This window comes from Nicotiana sylvestris, chromosome 11 (genome assembly GCF_000393655.2).
Source record: "Nicotiana sylvestris chromosome 11, ASM39365v2, whole genome shotgun sequence".
Taxonomy (NCBI): domain Eukaryota; kingdom Viridiplantae; phylum Streptophyta; class Magnoliopsida; order Solanales; family Solanaceae; genus Nicotiana; species Nicotiana sylvestris.
Genome location: NC_091067.1, coordinates 23820670 through 23840517, shown reverse-complemented (window position 1 = coordinate 23840517; position 19848 = coordinate 23820670). Strand labels below are relative to the sequence as shown.

The 19848-nt window shown below is 36.6% G+C and overlaps 1 protein-coding gene across 1 annotated transcript; it reads left to right on the top strand.

Moving 5' to 3' along the window:
• The first annotated feature begins 9581 nt into the window (after nt 1–9581).
• On the top strand, nt 9582–12309 carry LOC104241362 (umecyanin-like). The gene is made up of 2 exons (XM_009796302.2): nt 9582–9854; nt 11668–12309. The coding sequence occupies exons 1-2, from the start codon at nt 9659–9661 to the stop codon at nt 12021–12023; spliced, it is 552 nt and encodes a 183-aa protein (XP_009794604.1). The 5' UTR covers nt 9582–9658; the 3' UTR covers nt 12024–12309.
• The last annotated feature ends 7539 nt before the right edge of the window (nt 12310–19848 follow it).

The window sequence follows — 19848 nt, the reverse complement described above, 5'->3', positions numbered from 1 at the left end:
TCTACTTTTGGGAAGTATAATTTAGCATTCAAGTTTTCACTTTTGAAGAGAGACTTGGTTTGAAATTTTCAGGATAAGGGAATTTAGCTTATAAGTTATTTTGATAACAAGAATCGGTTAACACTCACAGATGTTCCCTATATCAAATTGGGGCAGATATATTCCTTTTGTAGTGTCTGTTGTATTATAATCAGGCGCCCACCTAGAGAACAAGGGAAAACGGTTTCAAGTTCCAAGGAAAAGGAAGGCAGTCCAAGCTTCAGCAGTCAGGCGCCCACCTGGAAAATAAGGGAAAACAATTTCAAGTTCTAAGGGAAAGGAAGACAGTCCAAGCTTCAGCAGTCAGGCGCCCCACCTGGAGAACAAGGGAAAGCGGTTCAAGTTTCAGGAAAAAGCAGTTCGAGTCAGCAATCAGGCGCCCACCTGGAGAACAAGGGAAAATAGCTCAAGTTTCGAGGGAAGACGGTTCAAGTTGGAAATCAGGCGCCCACCTGGAGAACAAGGGAAAACAGTTCAAGTTTCAGGGAAAATCAGTTCAAGTTTAGCAATCAGGCGCACACCTGGAGAACAAGGGAAGACATTTCATATTTCAAAGGAAAGCAATTTCAAAGGAAAGCAGTTCGAGTTTAGCAATCATGCGTCCACTAGAGAAAAAGGGAAAACAATTCAAGTTTTAGGGAAAAACAGTTCAAGTTTAGCAATCAGGTGCCCACCTGGAGAACAAGGGAAGACAATTCAAGTTTCAAAGGAAAGCAATTTCAAAGGAAAGCGGTTCAAGTTCAGCAATCAGGCGTCCACATGGAGAACAAGGGAAGACAGTTCAAGTTTCAAAGGAAAGCGGTTCAAGTTCAGCAATCAGGCGTCCACCTGGAGAACAAGGGAAAACAGCTTAAGTTTCAAGGAAAAACAGGTCAAGTTCAGCAATTAGGCGCCCACCTGGAGAACAAGGGAAAACAGTTCATGTTTCAAGGAAAAAGCAGTGCAAGTGTTGACAATCAACCGCCCACCCGGAGAACAAGGGAAGGCAATCCAAATTTCGAAGGAAGACAGTTCAAGCATTGACAATCAAGCGCCCACCAGGAGAACAAGGGAAATAGCTTAAGTTTCAAGGAAAAACAGGTCAAGTTCAGCAATCAGGCGCCCACCTGGAGAACAAGGGAAAATAATTCAAGTTTCAAGGAAAAAGCAGTACAAGTGTTGGCAATCAGGCGCCCACCTGGAGAACAAGGGAAGACAATCCAAATTTCGAAGGAAGACAGTTCAAGCGTTGGAAATCAGGCGCCCACCAGGAGAACAAGGGAAACAACTTAAGTTTCAAGGAAAAACAGGTCAAGTTCAGTAATCAGGCGCCCACCTGGAGAACAAGGGAAAACATTTCAAGTTTCAAGGAAAAAGCAGTGCAAGTGTTGGCAATCAGGCGCCCACATGGAGAACAAGGGAATACAATCCAAATTTGGAAGGAAGACAATTCAAGCGTTGGCAATCAGGTGCCCACCTGGAGAACAAGGAAAAACAGTTCAAGTTTTAAGGAAAAACAGTGCAAGTTTTGGAAATCAGGCGCCCACCTGGAGAACAAGAGAAAGCAGCTCAAGTTTCAAGGAAAACAGGCCGAGTTTAGCAATCAGGCACCCACCTTGAGAACAAGGGAAAGCTGTTCAAGTTTCAAGGAAAACAGTGCAAGTGTTGGCAATCAGGCGCCCACCTGGAGAACAAGGGAAAACAACCTTAAGTATCAAGGAAAAATAGGTCAAGTTCAGCAATCAGACACCCACCTGGAGAACAAGAGAAAGCAGCTCAAGTTTCAGGGAAAGCAGTTCGAGTTTTCACCAATCAGGCGCCCACCTAGAGAACAAGGGAAGGCAATCCAAATTTCGAAGGAATAAAGTTCAAGCGTTGGCAATCAGGCGCCCACCTGAAAACAAGGGAATTCACTTCAGAATGCAATTCAAGTCGGCAACAAAAGAAGCTCGCCTCGAGAGTACAAGTCAACAGTTCAGGACGCACAACAAAACTGTAGAAGCAGCAAGATCAAGTTGGAAGATGTGTAGATAGGATCCTCGTAATTCGTAGATCATAGTTTAGCCTAGCTTCTTTTTATTTTGCCCCGATGTAATAAGGAGTTCGGCAAGCAGTAGTAGTAGCAGCAACAGTGAAATCACAGCTTCCCGGTAGACTCAACTACCGAAACTTCCCGAACTATACTGACCTGATTCCTTCATAGCCAAGGATATGTAGGCAACCTCAGAAGCAAGGTGCAGTCAAATCTTTCAAAAATGCTTCCCACAGAGTATTCAAACGGGAAAAAATCGCCCGTATCCGCTCACTTTATTTTGCACGAAAACTCTTCGTGTTTTCGAGCAAAGAGGGGTAGTTGTGAGAACGTGATTTTTTCCCTATAGGAGTCACTCCCATAAAATACAAGAAAAACAATTTTTTCCATTTTTACAATTTTATAGGATTTTATGGGAATTTGTGCTAATTGTTTGCATTTCTGTGCATGTTTATTCTTGTTAAAATCATGAAAATACAAAGAATACAATGCATTGCATTTAGGTTTCATTTTTACATTTTTAAGGTTAATTAGTAAATTAGTTGCTTTATTAAAATTGAAAATCACAAAAATTGGCTTACTTTTACATTTTTTATCTTTTAATTCTAGATCAGTAGTTTTTGTCATTTAATTTATGATCAGTTAAGTTTTATAAATTTTATAATTTGATAATTAGTTTGATTTTACAACTTAGATTAATTTAGGATTTTTAAAAATAAAGAAAAAAAAGAAAAGAAAGAAAGGAATAAAAAGAGGTAATTGAAAAGAGGTCCTTTTTAATTGAAATTAGGCTGACCTAATGTAGTCAAAACCCAAGCCCAAAATAACCAGCCTACCCGGTCCAACCCCTCATACCCCAAACGACACCGTTTGAATGCATTCAATATCAGTCGTCCATTCATGATGATCTAACGGACTGGAACTCATTAACCCCCAACTATAAAACTGTCTAAGTACCCCCATACCCCCCACATTCCTCTTCATCGTCTCTAACCTAAACCTAGCCGCCCTCAAACGCTCCCAAATTCTACACGTCCTAAACCCTAGCCGCCACCTGCTAGAAATCATTTCACAGTGGCGGCTGGTCTCTAAATCACTTCAAAATCACACCAAACACTCTTCATCTCCTCCTCTTTCCAAATCCCAGAATCAACTCCCTCGAATCCCTCTCAAATCCCTCCAATATTAGATCTAAAATCAATACCCAAAACCCTAATCACCCCAAAATCATACCCCACACTCTTCACATCCCAAAAAACCCCACCCATTTATCTTAATTTCAAATCTGATTACAAGAAGAAATTGAAAACCCTAATCCGTTCCCCTTTTTGTGTTTCAAACGGATTTAAGGTTGATTCCGAGTCGGAATTTATGTCAATCAATTGTTCTTATTAAGAACAATCGATTAGCATCAATTTTGGCTCTTTTCAAGGCTCAAGGATTTCATGCACAATCAAAAGACCGGTGAATCTTCATCAAGCACTGTTCGTTCATGCAGTAGGTACCTGTTCTTCTTTCTTCTTTCTATTTCCTCAACCTCCTTTCCTTCTTTAGCTTCTTCTCTTTTACGTCACTTTGATTTTCTCTACTTTTTCTGTTTCTTTTTGACCGAAAAATGAAAAGGTGTAGTTAATCATAATTTTAGGCTGTTAGGTTTTCATTTTTCTTCTTTATGTGATTAATTATTGATGTTAGTCAATAGTTTAAGGTTAATTTATGCATTTTTCATCAGAGTCATTAGATGGTCAGTCTTTCGGCTAGGGTTTGACAAATATTGGTTTAGCTTGTGTCTAGCTAGTTTGGTTTAAAATCGATATGCTAGTTTCTTTCTGTTATTATGATTCCCTGATTAGTAATGTTGGTTTGTTCAATGGGCTTAATGCTTAGAAAATGGCTCATGATTGATTAATTCTGGATTTGTGTTAGTAACTAGGTTTTAATAATCTTTGTTTTGCCTCATTTCTAATTTCAGTTCATGCTAAGAGTATTTAAGTTTAGTCAGAAACTCAATTGAATTAGAATTTTGTTATGTTTGATCTTCTTTGTTTTTAATTCATATTTCTGTGTTGTTTGCCTAGTTAGTAATTATTAGAAAACTCTTAGGGTGTTACTTGAACAATAGAAAACTTGGAGGTTTAATTGAGATTAGAAGATCAGATTTTCTTTTAGGAAGCTTCTAGAATCTGGGGTAGCTGGCCCAATCTTGGCCAGCACAAGTGCTGGATCCAATTAAAGGCTGCCTGCTGTCTCAATTCTGTTGGAAAAGATGCCTTGTGAGGGAATAATTCCCATTTTGTTTTCAGCAGCACATGGCACCCAAAAAAAGGCTATATATAGACCTTTCTTTCACTCAAAAATCAGACATTCATACCTTGAAAAAACACTTAAATTTTCCGCATCATTTTTGGTTGAAAATTGTTTGGAATTACTCTTTGGTTTTCACTGTTAGTAATAACTTAAAAGTTTCAAGGGATTTCTGATTTATCTGGGTTTAAAGATGGTTTAAAGGAGTTGAATATTGCTGTGTTGATTTGCCGATCTACTCATTCTTCTGCTATTACTGAAATCCTCACCTTCTTTTGCTTTATTTTTACCTTCAGGTACTTCTTGGATCCTAATGATATGTGAAGTGCAAATCTGAAGCATGTAATCGAGTTGGAGATTTAAGGATAAATATTAGCTTTGATGAGTATTAGCTTATGTTCTTTAGAGTCTATCCATATTTCTGTATTAATTAGCTTTACTGTATGGTTTCCTATATTCATTTATGCTATTGATGTTATATTTCATTTTAAGGTTGGATTTGGACTTTAGCTTGTCATGTTGGTTTTGGTTTGACTAAAAACTCTTTCCGTTGAGTATATAGTGCTTGGCTGTTGTAGTATGGATTTAGTTTAGATGAGGAACATCTCCTGTTTGATTTTATTTAAATTTGTTTAGGTTAGTAGTGATGTTCAGTCCAGGGTTAACTTCATATCATAATTTCGCTATTTTGGCTATTGAATTTAAGTAACTGAATGTGTTTAAGAGCCATTGTTGCCATTGTAATATTTAATCTAAATGTCTGGAGTTTCCATACAGTTAGAATCATTACATATGTGAGTTCAACAATAGCTAGTAGTAGTTTCAATTTTCAAGTGCATATGGCTTGCAATTTGTTGAGTATATAGTGCTTAAATTTTCTGTAGTTTGGATCTAAATTAGTTGATGAACATCTTCTATTTGCTTTGATGAAATTGGTTTAGATTAATTTAGATTAGTGTTTGAATTAGTCATGGCATATCAATAAGGGGAGGGATTGCAGAAAAAGGTATTCCAAATGAGAAAGATGTTGAATGACATCCCTTAAAAACGGCCAGGCCTATTAAACGGCACAAATGAGGCTGCCTGGCCCAAACCAGGCTCGTGTATCTCAAGCCCCCCTTTTCTTCATTTCTGGATTCACTTCCAAGGCCTAGTTCTCCTGTCGTTTTTTCAGTAATCATGGTCATCTGATTTTAATGGCTCAAGGGACTTGTATGCTAACCCATTTACTTGAAATAACTCATTGCCCAATCTGTTTACAACTAATAACTCTATTAAGTTCGAATCATTTGCAAATACAAGTATCCTTAATTAAGTATGATTCTTAAAAATGGAGTGAGGTGTGCCATTTTAATTATACCACCATGGCCCTCACAAATATTATCACTAGTTATTAAAAATGAACACTCGTAGAAAAGCCTTTAGGCGCGTGTTTCAAAATACAATTGTGATTGTGTACACGTTCGTGTGACATAATCACGATTCTAAAAACAAAACTGGAGTATGCGTTTGCGCGGCTTTGGCCAAACTTTTTTAATAATAACAAAGCATTATTAATTGTGAATACGTTCGCGTGACATGATTTTGACGAGTCAAACAAATGGGTACACATACGCCTGACCCGTTTCAAGATAATTTCTTAACTAAAAGAGGCAAATGCACATAGGTTCTAAAATTGGTAATCAAACAATTTGTTTAAGCCAAGTGTGATCAAAGCGACCGTGCTAGAACCACAGAACTCGGGAGTGCCTAACACCTTCTCCCGGGTTAACAGAATTCCTTACCCGAATTTATGTGTTCGCAGACCGTAAATGAGTCAAATTTCCTCGATTCGGGAGTTTAAACCGGTGACTTGGGACACCATAAATTATTCCAAGTGGCGACACTGAATTCTAAATAAAATAATCCCATTTCGATTGTCACTCAAATTGGAAAAAACTCCCTTATACCCTTTCGGGGGTGGTAAAAAGGATGTGTGACAATCGCCTCCACTGATGATCATTTGGATGGTGCGAACAGGAGAGGGTAGCTTTGGGGGTCCCAGGTGTTGTTTGCGCCCGCGGGAAAAGTTGGCTCGTCCACGATCGCTCATCAGTTCCCTCAGGTGCCCTTGGTTCAACATTCTCACTACCTCTTGCCATAGACCTATTCAGTCCTCGGTTTTATGACCCCGCTCCTGGTGAAATTCACAAAGGACGTTTGACTTCCGAGTATTTGGGTCGGACTTCATCTTTTGCAGCCATTTCACCTTCTTGCCGAGTTTCTCTAGTGCGTACACTATTTATGAAGGGGAAACACAAAAATTGTGAACGGATAAGAGTGGAGGCATACCTTTTTTGTTTCGCTGAGTCCCTGTGTGCGGCCTGGGCGGCCCTTCCGTATGTCAAGGAGATGGTGGGACGGCTGTCCTGACATAGGGTTGATGTCTTTCTTGGTTGAGACGGGGGCCTGATTGATCCCTTCGACTGTCGTAACGACGATCTTTCCTTGATTCTGCTTGAACTGATGTCAGCCGTTGGGTCAGACTGTTAAGAGCGTCCTCATCGTCTCTCACTTCGGCGCAATAGGCATTGTGGATTTCTTCCCAGGTGGTGGGAGGGTATTTTATAAGCCTGCTTAATATTTTTCTAGTTGCTCTCGACCCGTTCCTGCTCAACCTGTTCTGGAAGGGCGCTACCGCCATCCCTTCTGATATATTTGGTAGGCCCATTCTTACCCTGTTAAACCTGGCGAGGAAGTCCCTAAGTCCCTCGCCAGGCGATTGCCTAATGGCGAATATGTCATTTACCCTGGCTTCCGCTTTTTTATCCCATGCATGGGCAGTGACGAACTTGTCAGCCATTTCCTCGAATGTTGCTATCGACCGCGTCAGCAGTTGTGAATACCAGGTTAAGGCTCCCCCTGTTAGGGTTTCACCGAACTTTTTCAGTAACACCGATGGTACTTGCTCCTTTAAAAGATTGTTGCCTTCACCACTGTGACGTAGTGGACGATGTGATCTTCTGAGTTTGTAGTACCATCGTATATCTTCAGGTACAGTGGCATTTTGTAGGTTTTGGGAATGGCGTGTGGAGCCGCTTCTTCGCTGTACAGTTGTTCGACGAATCGACCAACGTCTCGTCTTGGTAGTAACTTTGGGGTGCCTCGTATCTTATCGACCCTTTCTTGGTGTTCCCTTATCTGGTCGCGGAGCTCCTTATTTTCGTTTTTCATTTCTTCCATTTTCTTTAGAACAGCTGCGAGCGCATCATTACCTGCATCAACAGTGGGGTGAGTGTTACATGTTTAAGAAAGGGGCTGCTCGCCAGTAGTTGTTATGACATCTGCTTGCGCGGCGTTTCTGTTCTCCCTTTGAACAGGTCTATCGAGTATATTGTTTAGAGTGCTCGTCAGCCACTCTTCTAGTAATTTTTTCACTACTGGTGGTGCTTCTTCGACTGTAGAAGTGGAGGCTCCCCTTTCGCGTGGAGCTGTCACGCTTGCGTGAGGGGGAGGTGAAATTCTTCGTCTGGGTGTAGCGTTTGATGTCACGTTCTCGTCGTCTTCCTTGCCATCTTCGTTGATGGTGGTCAAAATGTTGGTTGTGACGCCTGCTATCGCTTTCAGTCTCGCATCTCCTTTTCCTGCCATTGTTAGTTTGTGTAAACGAGGGAGAGATGGCTGCTATTTTTTTATGATCTAGAAAGAACTATAGTTTCAACTAAAACCTTCCCACAGACGACGCCAAATTGTTTGAGCAAATAAATGCTAAACTAATTAATAATAAGTTAATAGGTCGAATCTCAGTTGAACTTAATAAATTCTAGACTAAATAAAACAAAACTCTTATATAACGAGTAGGGTTTAGGAGCATTTAATAGTGAGTTTAGTAACCCAATAATTATATGATTGACAAAATATGTAATATCATAAATGTGTAATCAATATACGAGATGATAAGGGTTATAATGGAAAGGAACTATAACCCAATGATTGTATGATTGAGTGATCCCTTTCTCTTACGACAACGTGGAAAAACAAGAGGTCAAAATGAATATGGGATATCGAGATTTATGGACAAAGATTGAACAACATGTGCTTGAATAAAATGAATAAGATAACTCTTTCGTATGTTCTTCTATCAACTTTTACAAAGTGTTCTAGTTCCGAAAAAGGCAGATCCCCCCTTGTTCTTTGTCTCTTCCTATATATAAGGGGCATTCCCCAAAAACTCTAAAAAATACAGCATAGAGAATATCCAAATGAATATTCATTATGTCCATTTCTGAACCTAAGTTGCCTTTATTGTCCTGTCTCAGCTGTCCCCTTCTGGCGTTGACCTTTATGAGGACGACCTTCGGTCGTTATATTGTGGCCGACCCCGTCCTTCGTCTTGCTTATCCGTTACCGTTGTTACCAAATTTGGACCCATACACCCCCCTCCCCCACCCCCAAAAAAAAATAAAAAATAAAAGCACACAAAGAAGAAATGACATACTTAAAAGAAAGTTCTAGATCATGCGAACATATAGTATTATTTTTATTACTATGAACATCTGGAGGCCTTTCTTGTAACAAAACACTCTGAAAATATATTCCTATAAGTTCATGCGAAATATATAAAATTATCAAGTGTACAGTGTCGTAGGCTAGTCGCATAATCAAAAGCATGCAAATAACATTTATCAAAAACCTTATGATATTGAATATTTCACTATAAAAACTAAAATATAGAATTGGTCCACCATCTGCTATTAATATATTATCTAACCAAAGAATTCAAACAAATAAAAATAAACTAGCTAAGGTAACAATTTATACGACCGGCATGAAACAAGAAATGTTTTTAATCATCAAAAACCATTGACTTCTAGATGCTTATCTCAATTGATGTGACAATTTTACCTTCCACAATTCAAACCTGACTTTTGATTTTTTTATTTTATTTTATAAAGTGGTGTCGGACCAGCTTATGCACACCTCGAATAATTTTAATGGATATTTATCATCTCCCGCTAGCAACAGATACCAGGTAACACTATCCATCAAGACTTTGATGGGAAGAAACCACCTAGTGTTATTTTCCTATGCAGGAATTTGAATCTGACATCTTAAAGTTATCACCCATTTCATTGACTACTAGGCTGCCCTAAGTTGCGACTTTTAAATTTATTAAACAAAAACTCTCAACTACTCCCATAGGCTAGGCATTATCTTTGGCTTCTTCCCTATTTATTTCCAACAAAAACACAACACTAATCTAAACCATTAGTTATAAACTGAGGGGGTGACCTAATCCATTGAACATATAACAAGTTAAGTGAGATGGAAATGACTACAAAATTTGGTTCATGTGCCAAATTATTATTAGTGTGTTTGATGTTTGCTTGTGTTTTTGAGGTTTCAGTAGGAAGAACATATACAGTTGGAGATAGTTTTGGTTGGCAGACTCCTCCTGCTGGTGCTCTTACTTTCTCCAACTGGGCTAACCAACAGACCTTTGTTGTTGGGGATATTCTAGGTAAGCATATTTATTTATTTTCATGAAAATTATTATTGTAATTTTGCTCTTTTCTTCTTCATTTTTATTTAAATTATATACACTGACAATATAAATAAATAAAAATTCGTTATCAGTGTAGCTTAACATGTGATAGCATGAAAGTTACCAATTTTATCAGATTATTAAAGAGGTTTACTTTACCTGGAATTATGAGCTTCGACAACAGGATCCAAACCCCTTCCGAAAAGCTAGAAAAGCATCTAATGGTAAAGTGGAAGGTAAAGGATATAGGCTACCACCCTCTAAATAAAGATCTAGATACTAAGTCGAAGAAAAGGCAGGGTGTTGATGCTTATTAAAGAGGTTTACTTATAATTACTTACCTTATAAGTAAAATGATCATATTAAAATTTTATATACCTTCAGTTTATAAAACACAAAAATTCTTGTTTTCTTTTCTAAAGTGTTTATTAGGCTTATGGACAACAAAGTAATTGACACTATTGGTAATTAATTAAGGGTCTTCCTACTTAATTTCCTTGAAGCTAGTACTCAGGGGCGTAGCTAGATAGGCAGAAGGGGGTCGAAACCCCTTTTGATAAATTACTTAATATATAAAAGGTTAATTCTTTTTCTCTCACACACACATATATATATATATTTATATTTATACATCTGCCACTGCTAGTACTCATTGATCTTAATATGGGCATATACAGTTTATTCAACTTGGCACCATTTTTTATTTTGGCACTCTATCTTTACCTTGTTCCATTTTGGCCCTCCAACTCTATTTCTTATGTTTAACTTTAACACAAAAGCCGAAACCAGTGCAAAAAATATAGCCCATTGAATCTGAGGTGTAATAAATATCCAATTAAATGGTGCCATCTGGTTTTTTTATCCATGTCAAATTGGTCAATATTAAAATACCTGAATCCAATCGTATTTTTTAATCCACTGTTGCCCCATCTTCATTCTCTAAGTTCCAAAGCTTTCATATGTCGATTTCATACCTGGCCCGTTTTGATGAAATAAACCCACAAAAAATACGGGCGGGTTCAGTTATTTTAGTATTGACCCGTTTGACATGGATACAAAAATCAGGTGGCAACATTTAATTGGATATTTATTACACCTCATTAACGGGCTATTTTTTGCACTGATTTTAGCTTTTGTGTTAAAGTGGAACATAAAAAATAGAGTTGGAAGGCCAAAATTGAACATATAAAATAGAGTTGGAGGGACAAAATGGAACAAGATAGAGATAGAGTGCCTAAAATGAAAAATGGTGCCAAGTTGGATGGGCTATTTGGCCTTTCTTCAATGAGCAGCTGTATAAGAAAGTTATTATAATTATTGGGTGGAGAGGAATGTCCAAAAGATGGAAATTTTAGAACAGCCTAAAGACAAAGTTGATCATACAATTTTTTTAATATCCAATTTTCTCCAAGTATAGTATGTCCATGGAACCAACGAAGGAAATCCGAAAATTCTGTAAAATAAATTTAATAAAATTTCAGTAAAAACAAAGTACATAATCTATAATAGGAGCAATAGTGCGCTATCATGTCTAAACACCTAAGATAAACGTAATATTCTCTTGATTATGTGGCCACTCTGTATATTGGATGCTTAGATCATGGCACTATCATGTCTAAACCTACAAAAATGAAGATGATAAAATAAATGTATGTCACCTTCAATTTCTTTTCTATTTACGATTCTTTATATATACTTTTAATTAGAATATAAAACTCTGTGACCTTTAGTACTTTTTACGTAGTAGATTTTCAAAATGTTAATATGTAAAATTGCCAATTATATGCAGAGTTCAATTTCAACAGTGGTGTACACACAGCAACCAAAGTAAACAAAAATGATTTTGATAGCTGCAACGCAGCAAATCCTATTGATGATGAAACCAATGGTCCAGCAAGATTCACACTCGATACTACTGGGGACTACTATTTCATTTGTACCATCCACTGTAACCAGGGTCAAAAATTAATGGTCAACGTCACTTCTGCTGACTCGCCCTCCGGCAGCCCTTCCCCCGGTTCATCTCCGGCGACACCTGGCGGCAATTTGTCTCCTCCGCCGTCGGGCTCCGTGTCGACTAGGTTGGCCGCCTCTGCTTCATTTGTCATCCTAGTGCCCATTGTTATTACTGCAACTTTCTCTTAATGTTTAATAGAATGGATGCCTTGGAGCAACAGTAAAGTTATTTTGGTGTAACCTATAGGTTACGGGTTCAAGTCGTGGAATCATCCATTGATGCTTGAATTAGGATAAGATGGCCTGCATCGCACCCCCTTGGAATGCGATCTTTTTCGGGCCCTACGTGAACACAGAATACTTTGTGCACTAGACTGGTTTTTTTTTTTTTTTTTTTTTTTTTTTGTCTTAGTGTTAATAGTGTTTCTAATTTGGTGTATGGCTATATATTATGAAGTGCGTGCATGTTATGTGATGTGTGTTGATGTTTAGAGGCTTAACGAGCATTTTGTATATATTGATCTCTTGTTTGATTTCTAGATGGAATATTATCTGTTTAAGTTTATTGAATTAATAAGATGGTGTCCGTAGCTTGGAATCATGGATATTTAATTTAAAAGTAGAAAAGAGATACTAGTGAAGTTGTTCTACTTAATAAATTAAAGACCTTAGTACCAAACAATGGTTGAAAGTTTAATTTGAGTTACACAAGAACCAAGAAATACATATGCCCCAAGTAAGAGAATGTTTTTTTTTTCAATTTAATCTTTTAGTATTTGAAATTTAATGGTCCGACTAATTAGAATTTGCGTTATCAAAGACAATTCCCCAAGTGGTCTCTTTCTTTTGTTTTGGTTTTCATAAATATGACTCACTGATAATACTAAGTATTATCTGTGCATTCCAAGTTTAAGTTAGTTTTTACCTTCTTTTTCGGAATATAAGTACCTAAGTACAACAACAACAACAAAGAAAAAAAAAAGAAAAGATACACCTATGTAGTAGAATTCAATATGGAGAACATGGGAGGTGTTGGGGTAAGCCAATTCAAAGACATTCTTAACATAGTATAATATTCGATTTTTTTTTTGTTTTTTGAGCAAATAGGAAAGCATATATTAAGGAAGCTAAAGTTTGTTATAACATTGCCAAAAATAGTGTCACTTAGGACACTTTGATTTCCTAGGCTTGCTAACATATTGCAAGCATCCATAGGTAAGTACTTAATATAAGAGCGATCCTTGTCCAGATCATAAGTAACAAAGTTAGATACTACAAAAGGAGCTATTACAAAAACTTTCTTCTTCACTTCATCACCTCCTTCTATCCTGGATAATTCGTGGGCTACTTTGTTGCACTCCCTAAACGTGTGCAGTGCATCCTCAAATAAAGAGGCGACAAGATGGTAATGATTCGGATAGCTTAGCCGGTCGGCAGGATATGCGCTTCAAATCAGTCAATGCACTAATGTTGTTCGATTTGAGCGAGCTTGCATAGTTTCTTCCAAAAGACTTCAATTTAGTTTGCATACCTTAAATTTAACCTTTTTATCTTATCAATATTCAATTTAAGATTTTGTTTACATGTCTAGCAATGTCTTCCTCCAATTAAATACCAAATGATACATGCATCATCAAGATCATAGTTTTTTGGAGATTCAGCAAGTGCCACCAACATCATCCGATTATTTACAATCACTACAGACTTCTTCTATTGTGTGTGTCTCTAGGGTACGGCAGAGACAGTAAAACAACCCCAAAACGTCGTATAGTAAGCTAGTCTATTATGAAGTATTGCGTATAGGTGTTCGTAATACGCAGCGGAAGACAATGACAATCCTAGGCAGATTTTTTCGTGTTTAAAATTTATTTACATGTTAAAGATCGGATCTAAGACGTACCTGGTGAAGAAAGTCTCGTTTCAAATTCTTCGATAGTGCGAAGACTCTATGCATATCCATACCGAGACTGATCCTTGCTATCAACTCTTTGATCAACGAAACCTGCGAATAAATTGAACGAAGAGTATTGTGTTGAAATTTTTCTCAAAAATCTCAACTCAAATTAGAAGAACAAGAAACACTTTTCTTGTAATTGTATTTTCTCTCTTGGCTTTGTATTGCACTCTCACTTTCACAAAGTGGGTTTTCTTCTCAAGAAAAAATTATGCGGCAAATTTTCTCCATCACCCTTTATATAGCATCACCTACAAACCATTTTCCTATTTGGTTGAAGTAATGATTTACTTAGAGTAAAAGTTTAATTCAAAAAATAAACTTTAAGGAAGAAATCGAATCACGTTCCCAAGGGTAACGCGACTGAAGGTATTTTATTCCCAGTCCAATTGGACTTTCATGCCTATTCGTCCAATTCAACATTGGACTTTCACGTATTACAATTCTAATTCCAAATTGAACAATATAGGAGTTTTCCAATGGAAATATATATCCTATTCCTAATGGGAATCACGTGCATGCCAGAGTCCTTTGTGGACTTTCATCTCCAATTCCAAATTGGCGAGGATAAACTAATATAATATACATACCTTTTATATAAATTAATATTATTTTATATTATATATATCACATATATATTTCAACCAAGAGATATAATTTAATTTTCTATTCCAAATAAAGAACTTCAATTCGTTCACAATATTAATTATAATCTTTGTGCTAGCAAAGAGTATAATAATATTTCATTTGGACTAACAACTTTATTTATTTGACTAATTAAATTCTTTAATTCAATTATCAAATAATAAGTTAATTAATCCTTTAGCAAAGATCAGAACACTCGTTAGTGTACGACCACATAGGTTCAATACTAAACCGGTAGTAAATTGATCACATCAATATACTAATCGAGAGTGGCGTCTAGCAACACTCCTTAACGACCGGATAATATGAAGTATATAATTTACTCTCAAGAACAAGTAGAAGAATATAGCTCTGGATCACCCTAGGATATGGTTCAACTGTCAAATCCTAATAGGCGACCAACATGGAGCTTATAATTTGGTCGTTTATAATTCATGACAACATGGAGCTTAAACGCATTACCAAGAGTTGACAGATTCCATCTTGATCTATCACTAATTCTACAAGTATTTAATCATACCCAATATCCTTTCAACTATCGCCCTAGGGCCATATGTGTCTAGTATCAAAGCACAATAAATAACTTGTCAATCACTATGACGATCTCAGGTCAAAGGAAACTCTTACATCACATTCTTCAAGAGAATATCCTATTGACAGTTTATGGTAATTCTAACCATTAAAAATTATCCAATGAGTCGGTTCAATGATCATATCTCTATATGCATCATCTATCTATGTGATTTAGTTAATGAGATCAACTAATCTTTATCCCATAAAGACGATCACATAAATATTGATCTAACCAAATTACTAATGTCCAAATTAATAATCCTACGATCAAGAACAAATTTAGATTAAGTTGTAAGAGACTTTGCTCTCATTGTCATTATCTCTATCACGATGACAAGTCTCAAAATTTAATCAAGGACCTTGTCAAATTAATCAAACAATTAATAATAACTATGATAAAAGAATGCCATATATTTTTATATAAAATAACGTTCACAAAAATATGTTCAAATCATCAAATATGAGATTGGATCTAGGGCATATCTACTATATCCTTAACAATCTCCCACTTGCACTAGAGCCAATCGCTCTTGTACTTCATTCCCAATTTTCACTTGCGCTTGTCAAACTCCTTTGCACCAAGAGCTTTATTGAATGGGTATGGAGCATTTTCCTTTCCATCAAGCTTTTGAATCTAGACGTCTCCACGTCCAATGATTTCTCTTATCAAGTGATCCCTTGGCAGAACATGTTTGGATTTTTGGTGTGATTTTGGTTCTTTTGCTTGAGCAATGGCTCCAGTGTTGTCACACAACAATGGAATTGTACCTTCTATCAAAGGAACCACACCAAGTTTAGTTAAGAACTTTTTCATCCATACAGCTTCACTAGCTGCTATATATTCTACTTCAGTCACTGAATCAACTACTGTAGCTTGTTTGGAACTTTTCCAACTCACTGCGTCACCATTTAAGGTGAATACATAACCAAAAATAGATTTGCTATCATCTCTATCTGAAGAGAAACTTGTATCAGTTTAACCTTCAAGGTTCAACTCAGATTCCCCATAGATGAGGAATTGGTCTTTAGTCCTTCTTAATTACTTAAGAATGGTCTTCACCACCTTCCAATGTTCCTCACCAGGATTTGCCGAATATCGGCTAGTCACTCCAAGTGCATAAGCCACATCAGGACGTGTACATGTCATGGCATACATGATAGCTCCCACTGCACTAGCGTATGGGATCCTACTCATGCTTTCTCTCTCTTCAGGTGTTTTAGGATAATCCTCCCTACTGAGAGTGATTCTAGTGCCTATCGGTAGATAGCCTCTTTTGGAATTATCTATATTATACCTCTTTAAGATGGTATCAATGTACAAAGACTGGGAAAGTTCAAGCAGCTTCCTAGATCTATCTCTATAGATCTTTATTCCTAATATATAAGCTGCTTCTCCCAAGTCTTTCATGGAGAACTGTTCAAATAGCCAAATCTTGGTACTTTGCAATGCCTGTATGTCATTCCCTATGAGCAATATATCATCAACATACAACAACAAAAATATAATTGTGCTCCCACTAACCTTTTTGTACATACAAGGTTCTTCTTCGTATCTAACAAAATTGAACTTTTTAATTGTCTTGTTAAAGCGAATATTCCAACTTCGAGAAGCTTGATTTAGTCCATAAATGGATCTTTGTAGCTTGCAAATTTTATTATGATCTGACGAAGATGTAAAACCTTCAGGTTGGGTCATGTACACATCCTCTTCTAGCTCACCATTAAGGAAAGCTGTTTTCACATCCATTTGCCATATTTCATAATCATAGTATGCTGCTATAGCAAGCAAAATCCGAATAGATTTGAGCATTGCCACGGGAGAGAACGTCTCGTCGTAGTCGACTCCTTCTTTCTGACGATATCCCTTGGCAACAAGACGGGCTTTGTAGGTCTCCACCTTTCTGTCTGCTCCAATCTTTTTCTTAAAAACCCATTTACAACCTATAGGTTTTATATCCTTTGAAGGTTCAACTAAAGTCCATACTTTATTTACCTTCATGGATTCCATTTCGGATTCCATGGCCTTTTGCCACTTCTCATAATTAGAACTTTGTATAGCCTCTTCATAGGTCTTAGGGTCATCATCATTATGATCAACCTCATTTGATACATCATCTTGTACCATTAAATTTAATCTAGTTGGTACATGACATTCTCGTGTAGACCTTCGAAGAGGTACTTGTACAACCCGTTCACTTTGTGTTGGATCTGGTGTTGTTCAATTTGGTTTGGAACTGGTTCATTAACCTGTTCTTGAACTTTATTTAGTTCTTGAACTTCAACCGTTGAAGATGGAAACTTCCTTGGCAACTTCAAAACATCCAATAAAGGTTCTTCAACTTGGGTCTCATGATCTTTATATTGTGTTGATTCATTAGTTTCTTAAACTTCATCAAGTTCTATTTCTCCATTATAATTTCCTTCTAAAAGAAATTCCCTTTCCAAAAAGGTTGCTTCTCTAGCCACAAACACTTTATGGTCAGAAAGGTGATAGAAATAATATCTCATTGTTTCCTTGGGATACCCAATGAACCTACACTTATCAGATCTTGAGTCAAGTTTATCAGACTGTAGTCTCTTAACATAAGCTGGACAACCCCAAACTTTAATATGTTTACGGTTAGGCTACATCCTTTCCATATCTCATATGGTGTTGTAGAGAGTAACTTAGTGAGAACTTTATTAAGTAAGTATGTTACTGCTTCCAAAGCATATCCCCATAAATTTATTGGAAGATCAGTGAACCTCATCATAGATATCACCATATCTAATAAGGTTCGATTTCTCTTTTCAGACACACCATTATGTTGTGGTGTTCCTAGAGATGTCCACTGTGAGAGAATCCCATTCTTTTTGAGATATCTGGTAAAATTTTCACTAAGATATTTTCCACCTCTATCAGACATTAGTACTTTGATATGTTTACCAGTCTGCTTCTCAACTTCACTACGGAACCTTTTGAATATTTCAAAAGATTCAGATTTATGTTTCATAAGATACACAAATCCATATCTTGACATATCATCAGTGAAGGTGATGAAGTAAGAATATTTACCTCTAGCTTGAATTTTCATGGGCCCACAAACATCTGTATGAATTAGTCCCAATAATTCAGATGCTCTTTCTCCACTTCCAATAAATGGAGATTTGGTCATTTTTCTTTGAGACAAGATTTACAAGTTTGATAAGATTCAAAATCATACTTATCAAGGTACGTTTCCTTGTACAACTTGTTAATTCTTTTCTTTCCAATATGACCAAGCCTACAATGCCAAAGATATGTATGATTTACATGATCATCTCTTTTCCTTCTTAAGACTTGAAACATGCATAATCAAATTAGAATTCACATTAGGTAAGATATAAACATCATGTTGGAGATATCTATTCACATATAAATTATCACCATAATTAATAGAGCAAATACCATTGCTTATAATAATGCAAAAACCACGTTTGTCTAACATAGAAGCTAAAATTATGTTCGAAAAAAATTTAGGAATGTAATAACAATCATCCAATATAAGTACTTTGCCCGTAGTCATTATTAAAGAAATTGATCCTACAGCTACGGCCGCAACTTTTGTACCATTTCCAACTTGTAGATTAACTTCTCCTTTCTTTAGTTTCCTACTTATCTTAAACCCTTGCAACATATTGCAGATGTTATAACCACTGCCAGTATCTAATACCCACAATGAAGAACTAGTAGTAGCTAAAGAAACCTTGAAAATATTTTTCATTAATGTCTCACCTTGTTTGTTGTCCTTTAGAGTTGCAAGATACTCCTTGCAGTTTCTCTTCCAATGCCCTTTATTCTTACAGTGAAAACATTCAGCATCATATACTGACTGCAAGATCAAATCTTCAGAAAGCTCTTTACCAAGCTTGCATCCCAATTTCTCATGTTTTTCGGTAAGAACAATCACATGATTGACAAGGGGTCCAACTAGAGAGTTTTCAATGTCCAGCTGTGTATCAACCATCTTCTTAAGATATTCAATGATTGTAGTTGGATCCATATTTTGATGTTTCCTCTAGAGTTCAGAACTCATAGAAGCGAGAATGATGCGTTTAATAGCAAGGCATTCTTCCAAGTATTTATGATAAACCTTGGTGCCTTGAACATCATTCTCTGGTGGGATTATCTTTGCTGGCTTATCGATCACATCAATGAGCTTTTCATGCATGAGAACAATTCTTAAATTTTTATATCAGTCATCAAATTTTGGTCCTACCAGCTTGTTGGTCTCAAGTATTTCACGCAGTGATATAACAGACATATTGAGAAATCTAAAATATAGAAAAGAAAAGGCAATAATATAAGAACATATTTTCATATATCATAAAGACATGGACTTTTATCTAAATGATATTTTCATTGATTATTTTAAACTATTTACCCTCATTATAGTTTACGAAATCTTTATTTCTGTTAGCGGAGTAAAGAAATCCTTTAACAATATGTATGAGCCCCTTAGAAGTCAAGTCGTTTCTCACATATATTTTAAAGGTAGGTACTCTTACCAATTGTATCCCCATACAATTTCCTTAAATAGCTCTATGTCAAATAGTCCCCTGGTAGTCAGGTCGATCCTATTGGCATAGTTGAGTTCAACCATCATGATAGCAAAGAACTTATTAAATTTTATACTCCCCCGGGTGGTCCAGGCGTCTAGTATAAAATTGAATAATTCTTTCAATCCATACATCTAATGCAATAAATAATTTTAACATATTCTCGAACTATAAGTCTCCTGGTAGTCAGGCCGTTCCTTATAAACAAGAAATAAGTATAATTATTTACTTTGATGGATAGCTCTATAATAAAATATCTTATAT